Source organism: Puma concolor, chromosome E2 (assembly GCF_028749965.1).
Source record: "Puma concolor isolate L17-30 chromosome E2, mPumCon1.1.hap2, whole genome shotgun sequence".
Taxonomy (NCBI): Eukaryota; Metazoa; Chordata; class Mammalia; order Carnivora; family Felidae; genus Puma; species Puma concolor.
Window position 1 is genome coordinate 53,692,711 of NC_141681.1, and position 9,498 is coordinate 53,702,208.

Here is a 9,498-nt window from a genome sequence, read left to right on the forward strand (position 1 = left end):
AGGCCACGCCCCCGCTCGTGTCCGCTCCCGAGTAGGCGGGGAAAGGGCGGGGGGCGGGACTTGGCCGCAGCCAATCAGCTGTGGAGGAGCGAAAAGGCGGGAAAAAGCGGACCCAAAAGAAGGCGGAGGTGGCGCCGGAGACCCGGAGCGAAGGGTGGGCGGAAGGAAGCGCCCGCCTCCAGGTGACGCAGACCGGGCCTCCGGAGTAGGGGTGGCCCTTTGTCAGGCAGCATCACCCCCAAGCCCCACCACCCCCATTCCAGATCCTTAAAGGGAAGACTCCAGTTCTTAAAAGGTAGCTTGGTGCCTGGGGCGTGGCCTCCTAATTCTGACGGGACAGCTCAGTTCGCAGCCCATGTTCCCCACACCTGTGAGGTCCAGACCCCCCCCAGCTTGAGGAAAAAGCACTTTCGGGAAAATGGAGTTGAATTCGGAGGGGAGGCTCTCATCCTACGAAAATCCCAAGCCACGAGGACAGGCTGAAATCCACCCTGAGATGCCTGGGTCCTCCATTATGGGCGCTGTCACCCCAAAACGTGGCAGGGACTCCTGTGGTTCAGACCTCCCCCCGGGGGCGCCGATCTACAGCCTGGCACCCCCTGGTCCCTGGAAAGTCCTACTCGCGTCTCCTTAGAGAACACAGTCCTTAGAATGAGCCCTTTGGCTTCTGGGTCAGGGAGGTGACCCGGGTATCCCAGCCCTCTCCCCACGCCTCCTCCCTGCGCTGGGATCCCCTCGCCGTGCACCTCCACCTCGGGGGCCCCAGGCAGCCCCCTCACCCTACAGCCTCCTAGGATTGCATTCCTGACCCCTGGGACCCCCAGCAACCCCTTCACACTGTACCCCCATCTCCGGATTTCTCAGGAGCTCCCCTACCCTGCACCCAATTCATGGGCCCCTCAGCCACCCTCTCACCCTGCACCCCTAACTTCTGGGACCCCTACCAGCCCCTTTGCCCCATGCCCCCAATCCTCGGAACCCTGGTAGACCCATCACCCCACATGAACCCAGTCTTGGGACCCCACCCCACCCCCACCCCAGCACCCTTTACCCCATGCCCCTATTCCTGGGACTCCTGGCAGCTCCTTCACCCCACGCCTGCGCCTCTAACCTCCCACCATCCGTCTCGTCTTGCAGGAGCCAAGCCCAGGGCGGGCCTGGAGCCTCTGGACGGCGGCGCCCAGCAAGCAGCACCCAGCATCCCTGCTCCCGCCTCCCGGGGCCCCAGGAGCAGAGCACCCGCCATGCACATCCCTGAAAGCCTCCAGGACCTGGCTGACAGTGAAGCCGTGCAGTTTCTGAAGAGGCCAAAGACGATCACCCGGATCTTTGCAGGGGTGAGGCCCTCCTGTGGCCCGACTGCCCCACGGGCGACAGGAAATAGTTCTCGCCCCGCGGACACAGGGTGGAAAGGGTGGGGGGACGGAAGCGGTCACATGGGGACAACAAAGCAAAAGGCAGCTAATAACCAAAGTCACCTTTTACTGAGCACCGAGCTATAGCCCCTGTGCTACTGGGACCACTTACTAACTCTCACAGGAGGAAACAACTCGTCCAAGTCGTGCTATGAGCCCCATGGGTGAGCTAAGAAAACAGCATCAGAGGAAGTTAAGTCACGGTTCCAAGGCTGCACTGTCCAATGGCGTAGCCACAAGCCACGTGTGGCTCTCGCAATTTAAACTCATTAGAAGAAAAGATTCCATTCCTCAGTCACAGCGGCCACTTTTCAGATGGCCACCAGCCACACGTGGCTCTTGGAGTGGATGATGCAGATCTTCGAGCATTTCCGTCATGGCGGAAAGTTCCATTGGACAGTGTTGGCCAAGGGCACACAGTGAGAGGCAGGGCCGGGATTCAAAGTGGGGGTCTGTGACAGGCCAGAACCCATTCGTTTTGTACTCCTCGGGCAAGGGACCGGGAGACGAGCGGGTCTGGGTCCCCTAGGAAGAAAGAGGTGCACGGTGGTGGGAGGAGAGTACATCACATAGACCTAAGATACCAGGCATTGGGGTGGTCACTGTGTGCCAGGCTGTGTACCAAGCAAGGGCTTTACAGGCGTTTTTTGATCCTTATCACGTTCCCAGAGTCAAGGCACCTGCACTCAAATCTTCATTCAGCCCAGACTTGGCTGTGTGACCTTGAGCCAATCACTGGGCCTCTCTGGGCCTCCTCTGCTCTCCTTTGACGGAGCCGGAAACTGAGGCCCAAGGAGGTGATGAGACTTGATTGGGGTCATGGGAGTAGGTGGGGTGCCCTGGATCGAATCCAGAGCATCTCCTCCCTGCCCCTTCTGGAAACTGTGGGCGGGGAAGGACTTAGAATCCACGCTGTCCACAGAGGGTGACGCACTCCCGGCTTCGCCTGGGCCGGTCCTGGTTGAATCAGCAATAGCTCCAGCTTTCATTTTCTTTTTTTTAATTTTTTTTTTAAATTTATTTTTCAGATAGAGACAGAGCATGAGCAGGGAAGGTGCAGAGAGAGAGGGAGACACAGAATCTGAAGCAGGTTCTGGGCTCCGAGCTGTCAGCACAGAGCCTGACACGGGGCTTGAACTCACAGACTGTGAGATCATGACCTGAACCGAAGTCGGACGCTTAACAGACTGAGCCACCCAGGCGCCCCTCCGGCTTTCATTTTCAAAAGTGCCCCCGTTTTGTCAGATAACTGACCCAGTCACCCTAGGTCGGTGTGACCTTGAGAAAGTGACTTGACCTCCCTGAATCTCCATACCCTTGAGTGTAAGAAAAGGCCCCTCCTACCCTGCTCCTAGGAAAGATTGTCCTGAAAATGACAAGGTGATAAGCATGGGCCTGGAAAGTAAATAATCACTCCTTTTTTTTTTTTTTTAAGTTTATTTATGTATTTTGAGAGAGAGAGAACAAGCGGGGGAGGGGCAGAGAGAGAGGGAGAAAGAGAGAATCCCAAGCAGGCGCCACACAGAGCCGGATGTGGGGCTCAAACCCACGAACCCGTGACGTCATGCCTTGAGCCGACACCAACCCAGCTCAACCAACGGAGACACCCAGGCGCCCCAATAATCACTCGTTAAATAGACATTGTTTTTGACAGGCCATTGCTGTGAGCGAGGAGATGGCTTTGGGGGGCCCAGGGCGACAGGGACTTGTGGACACTGCTGTCCTTCCCCAGGGGGATTACGAATTCCCCGTCCGAGTCCCTCACTGGCGTGAGCTCTTGTCACCACGAGGAGTTACTACTGGGACACTGGTGTTACTACCCTTGTTTGACCCAAGGGAAAACTGAGGCTCACGGTGGGGGGGGGGGGGTTGCCCAAGGATGTCACCCAGCTGGCGGGCGAGTCAAAAGGATTCTCGCGCCTCCACAGCTCCGGAAGGAAAAGTGGGTGGCGAGGGAGAAGGAGGCCCAGCTGGCACGGACTGGTGTGGGGAAAGGGGAGGGAAGGACCGCCAACCGCGCCAGACGTTTTGGTCACGGACTTTGCCCGCCGCCTCCCTCCCGCCCGCCCTCTCCTCCTTCCCCCCTGGCCTGGCTCCCCAGTAGGGAGTCTGTGGGCAGCTGGTGCCCTTGTCCTCACTGCCGCCTGCCAGCTGGTACCTTAACTGATGAATCTTTGCTCCTTCCCTGGGGACGGGCCAAGGAGGTTGTGGAAGGAGGTTGGACTCTGGCTTCAGGGGGCCGGGGTCCCTTCTGCCCAGCTGGGCCCCCCTCCCTGAGTCTCCAGTGCCCTGGGCGTGCGCCACAGCCCAAGGTTCCCAGGGTCACTGGGCAGACAGCCCACGGGCCCGGAAGTCAGGAGGGTCGGATCCCAGTCCCCCCTCCTTCGCTGACTGACCTTGAGAGGACACTTCGCCTCTCTGGTCATGAGAACTACGATCAGGCCTAGGCCCCCACCGCCTCTTCACAGCACTGAGACAGACTGGGAAACTGAGGCTCCAAGGGGTGCGTGATTTGCCCGAGGCCGCACAGCTGGCAAAGTCAGACGCGTCTGGCTCTTTCCACCCCACCGTAATGGCTTCGATTTATCACCTGTGAAACAGAAATGAATCAGTGACGTCTACCACGTGGGGCTGGCGCAAGGGAGGGAGCGCAGGTAAAATGGACACGGGCTCAAGTGATCAATGGTCCTTCCAGTCCTGGACCTGGCTCTGTCCCCAAGCAGCAGGGCGAGATGCCCCCCTTCTGTGGACTCCTGGCCCCGAAACAGAGAACAGATGTGGACAGCCTTGGGTAGTGCTATAGGGCCGAGCGAAAGCAGCACTGGCCGTTATTGTGATCGTGATATTTTTTAATGCTTATTTATTTTTGAGAGAGAGAGAGGGAGAGCACGGGGGGAGGTGCAGAGAGAAGGGGGGACAGAGGGTCCGCAGCGGGTTCCACACCGACAGCACAGAGCCCGATGCGGGACTCAAACTCACGAACCGTGAGATGATGACCTGAGACAAAGTCGGATGCTCAACTGAGGATAGAGACTCCAATGGACGAGAAAAGAAGGGTCCAAAGTGACTTCCAGCACGCATTGGCTGAGGTCCAAGCTGGCGCTGGGCATAGAGAGAAGGCTCTCACACCCTTCTATCCGGGAGGAGTCCAAATTCTAGTGAACTCCTTCCCCTCGCCTCCTCCCCCCACCCCTGCTCCGTCCCCAACACCACCACGTCCAGTCAGTCACCAAGTCCAAATTTACATCCTGACTGTCACTGGATTCCCCAGAGCTCTGACCTCAGCTCAGGCCCCGGCATTTCTGCCCAGGCCTCTTCCCACCAGTCTCTTCTCTGGTCTTTTGGCTGCTCGGTCTCACCCCCTCCAATCCATCGTGACCCTGGAGATTTTCTCAGACTCCAGGGCCACGTCTAACCCTGGCCACCCTCTGCTCAGAACACTTCCCTGCATGAAGTTAAATCCAAGTACGAAATTTCACTCTCCATGGCTCCCAAGTCCAGGCCCCTCTGTCTGGTGTTCAAAGCCTCTGAGGGTCTGGCTCCTGCCCACTTTTCCAGGGTCCTCTCATACTGGATCCCTCCGATGAGGTTTCTCTGCAGCCCCTGAAAGAGCCCTATTCTGCAGCATCTGGCTTTTGCACACACAGCCTGCCCCCCTGGAATGCCCTTCCTCCCCCGTCTGCCTGAAAAACTCCTCATTCTTTGACACGCAATCCACACCTGCCTTTATTTCTTCCTAAATCCAACCCCACGACTTAGGTGCTCAAACCTTGACTCTCTCCCAGACCCCAGGCCGCAGCCTCCTCCCTAGCCTCCCGACCTCCAGTCTCACCCTCCCCAGTCTGTCTGCACACAGGCCCCAGATCTGCCCCTATCCTCCCCTGCTCGCAGCTCTGCTGTGGCTCCCTATTGCCCTCCAGACAACGTCCTCATTCCTCAGCCTTCCTCACTCCGCAGACCTGCCACGTCATCCAGAAAGCCTCCCCGGAACAATTCCCCCCTGCCCCATACACACACCCATTCCTTCCATATCTGTCTGGGGCCAATCGCCATCGGGCAAATTTCCACCCAGTTGTACTGATCGGAACCTTGCCCCGGAGGCGTCCGGTTCAGCGTGAGGCGGTACAGCGGTACAGCGGGGCCTTAAAGCAGGTTCAGGAGCCAGGCCACGCCCATGGCCACTGCCACTTACCAGCTGATTGGTTCTGGGCAACTCCTCAGCCTCTCTGGGCCCGGGTTCCATGATCGAAAACAATGGGGGTGTTGGTGGTAACCCACATCCCAGCGTGACTGTAAGGCTGACTCTGGCTCCCACGCTCGCTTGCTCACTGGCTCGCTGGTGGGGAACTTCAGTGGCATTTAATAAATAAACACTGTCGTACTCCGTACAGCCTGCTGTCCGCAGCACGCACAGGCAGGGGGCTGCTGTATCTGTGAGGTTCTGTTTTCCTTTTAAAAAACTCCTGAAGCAAATAAAAAAACGGTGTGGGGGGGGGGCGGGGGGGGTTAGGAGAAAAATGGTAATGTTTGTTAGGTACTGAGGGTTTGTCACGTTTCGCTCTGTACTTTTTTGTGTGTTTGGACTATTTCACAAATTTATTTTTAAAAATTTAATAGGAGGGGTGCCTGGGTGGCTCAGTCGGTTGAGCGACCGGCTTCCGCTCAGGTCACCATCTCGCAGTTCGGGAGTTCGAGCCCCGCGTCGGGCTCTGCGCTGACAGCTCGGAGCCTGGAGCCAGCTTGGGATTCTGTGTCTCCCTCTCTCTCTCTGCCCCTCCCTCCCCCACTCATGCTCTCTCTGTCAAAAATAAGTAAACATTAAAAAAAAACTTTTTTAATTTAAAAAAATTAACAGGAACGAAGCGAGCGGGGAGGGAAGGGGAAGAGCAGGCAGAGGGGAGGGGTGGAGGCAGAGAGAACGATCGTGATGGCAAATGCTGACGGAGTTCCTCACGTGGTGTCCCCGGCACCACACTGGGCATTTTGTATCGGCACCTGGGTCTGGTAACAGGGACCTGTCTGGGGTGGCGGGAGGGGAGTGTGGGCAAGGCAGGGCCGAGTGGGGAGAGGTGAGACCGGAAGAGCGAGGACGATACAGACCACACAGGAGGGCGTGGAAGGACCTCTCTGGGGCCTTGGGGTGGAGGGTGGGCTCGGGGGCCGAGACTGGAGGCAGGGAGGCCAAAGGAGGAGGCCGCGCGGGAGGGCCCAGGGGGAGAGGACGAGGCCCACGCCAGGGCGGACAAGACGAGCAGCCGGAGGGACAGGCTCCGGGGGGGGGGGGGGGGGGCCGCGGACGTGACAGGGGGAGAAGGAGCGGGGCCCAGGGTCCGGACGGGGACCTGGGAGGAGGCGCAGATCGGGTGGACTCTGAGCTCCGCTCAGGCGGCTGGGAACCCACCCCTACCCCGTCCCCGTAGGTGTTCTCCCTCGTCGTCCTCTCCTCCCTGCTGACCGACGGCCACCAGAACAACACGGAGTCTTCGAGGCTCCGCTGCGTCCTGAACAGCAACAGCACGGCCTGCGGCTTCGCCGTGGGGGCCGGCCTCCTGGCCTTCCTCACCTGCCTGGCCTTCCTCGCCCTGGACACCCACGAGAGCCGCATCGGCAGCAGCCGCTTCAAGACGGCCTTCCAGCTCCTGGACTTCATCCTGGCTGGTGAGCCCCTGCGCCCGCCCGCCCGCCCAGAGCCGCCCCCTCGGCCCCCCAGGACGCCTCCCTTCGCCACCGTCCCCCACACGTGACCTGAAGCCTCGCCCCTCCCTTCCAGAAGCTCTTCTGCGCCCGCTGGTTCCCCCCTCCAGGGAATTATTACTCATCCTTTAGACTCAGTGTGAGGGTCACCTCTTCTGACCCCCAGGCTAATTCTAGCAGCCTCCCTTCTGCCCTGCTTTTTCCTCGCATTCACCTCCCCTCTTCACAGAACATTTCTTGAAAAGCCACCCGGTGGCGGGAGGTGGGGTTCCAGCCCGGAGCCAGGCAAACTGGAGTCTGAAACCTCCACTCGGGCGCCTCGTCGCCCCGAGGGCGCGAGCGGCTCTCTTCCCCTCTCCGGGCTTCAGCGGAAGCTGGGATGAAAACCCCCACAAGGCAGCGCTTTTCTGAGGCTGCAGGAGAGGAAGGAGGCCTCTAGTAACGTTGACCTTTTCTGGGCACTTCCCACGTGTCAGGCACAGAGCCAAGGGCTCCACGTGCCTCGTCTCATTTGTCCCTCAGAACCACCTGAGGTGGGAAGTCATGTCCCCATTGGGCAGAGGAGGAAACTGAGGCTCGAGGAGATTATGTAATTGGGCACACAGCTGCTAAGTGGCAATTCCAGGCTTCGGAGCGAAGTCTCACATCCTAACCACTGCCGAGTGCCCTAGATAGAGACTGGCACACAGTAGGCGCTAAATAATGAGTTCCTTTACCTCAGGCCCTGGGCTTTCCACCCCCAGTCTGATCTCAACTGTCTCCTTCCCCCTCCTTCCCCCTCCCTCTCCCTCTTCCTCCTCCTCCTCCTCCTCCTCCTCCGCACCAGGCTGGGTTCCAGCATCTCAGGGCTGGGAGGACCCCCAAAGGTCACTGAGTCCAGGGCCATCCGAGAGAACTTTCTGTGAGGCTGGGAATGTTCGCACCTACATTCCCGGCTATGGGAGTCACCGGCCACACGTGGCCACTGAGCACTCGAGGTGTGGCCGGTGCAACAGAGGGGCGGCATGTTTAAATCCTGTTTTAAGTGATTGACACGCAACCTGCCATGTGTGGCCCGCGGTGGCTCCCGGAGCGGACTGCCCGGCGGCGCCCCACGCTTCCCGCACCCAGCCGCCCTTCCTGGGCCAGCCCCCCCCGGCCCCTCCACCCCTCTTCTCTATTGCGGCCCCCCCCAGTCCTGTGGACAGGCATCTGGTTCGTGGGTTTCTGCTTCCTGGCCAACCAGTGGCAGCACTCACCCCCCGAAGGGCTCCTCCTGGGAAGCAGCAGCGCCAAGGCCACCATCACCTTCACTTTCTTCTCCGTCCTCATCTGGGTGAGTTGAGGGGGGCCCTCCTCAGGGCGGGGCCGGGGAGCTGGAACACCCCCCCCCTCACCTCAGCTCCCCTGGGGGTGGCGCAGGGCGCCTCCCAGGGCCTCTGCTAGCCCCTTCTGTGACTGGGCAAACTGGAAAGAAGGCGCCCCCCACCCCGAGCGGGTGCAGCCCGGCGTCGGGCGTCGCGCTGGGTGCCCTTGTCCAAGTGAGCGGTGGGCGCAGCCGTGCCCCGTGTCTCCCTCCCGAGGCCAGTCCCCGGCCCCGGTCTCCCCGCTTCCCTGCCCGACCCGAGCCAGCCTCCGGTGTGCCCTTCTCTGCCCACAGGCATTCCAGGCCTACCTGGCCCTCCGGGACCTCCGGAACGACGCTCCAGTCCCTTACAAGCGCTCCCTGGATGAGGGCGGTGTGGCGCTAACCACCCTCTCCCCGCCCTCTGCTGCCAGCCCTGTTAACACACCCCCCGCTGGCCCCAACAGCCTGAATTACGCCAGCTCTGCCCTCTCCCCCTACCTGGCCACACCGAAGGCCCCCCGCCTTGCTATGATGCCCGACAACTGAACATCCCCATCCGCATCAGTAAAGAGGTAACCCTCCCTCCAGAAGGGTTTCTGAAAACAGCCCTCCGTCCTTCTCATGTCTGTTCCTCTCTGGTCTTTTGAGTGGCCAGGGGCGGGGAGAAATCCTCCCAGGTCGCCTCAGGGGTCTCTGCGGCAGGCCACGTTTCCATACTACCTCCCAGACTCTCCATGTGGGAACCACCGTGACGGCAGCAGATTACAGAGGTGGTGACAGGAAGGGGACACTCCTTCGGGGCCCTTCAGTGCTCACGATGGCCATAGGAAGGAGGCACGAGGCGCCCCGATGCATGGTCGAGCGAGCTCACATTCAGAGACGGGAAACGCTTCTGCCCATGGAGAGACCACTAAGAAAAACCAGGGCCAACACTGGGATCGACCCTTCCACTCACCCCAGTGACGAGGGTCCCAACTCAAAACCACTGATGGGGGACGGTCAGTCCGTGAGTGGGACCGAGGGCGATCCTTGTCTGCAAACATTTGCAAGACCGTCTTGGGG

The 9,498-nt window shown here is 60.0% G+C and overlaps 1 protein-coding gene across 2 annotated transcripts; it reads left to right on the plus strand.

The window, feature by feature from the left end:
* The first annotated feature begins 25 nt into the window (after nucleotides 1-25).
* Nucleotides 26-9,041, plus strand: SYNGR4 (synaptogyrin 4). Of its 2 annotated transcripts, none has more exons than XM_086690274.1 (5): nucleotides 26-182; nucleotides 1,138-1,337; nucleotides 6,836-7,073; nucleotides 8,285-8,424; nucleotides 8,749-9,041. In XM_086690274.1, exons 2-5 carry the CDS (start codon nucleotides 1,245-1,247, stop codon nucleotides 8,980-8,982), a joined length of 705 nt encoding a protein of 234 aa, XP_086546400.1. In that variant the 5' UTR covers nucleotides 26-182; nucleotides 1,138-1,244; the 3' UTR covers nucleotides 8,983-9,041. The 2 variants fall into 2 exon arrangements, with proteins under 2 accessions (XP_086546400.1, XP_086546402.1); XM_086690276.1 differs by lacking the exon at nucleotides 26-182 and adding an exon at nucleotides 189-295.
* Nucleotides 9,042-9,498: the final 457 nt, after the last annotated feature.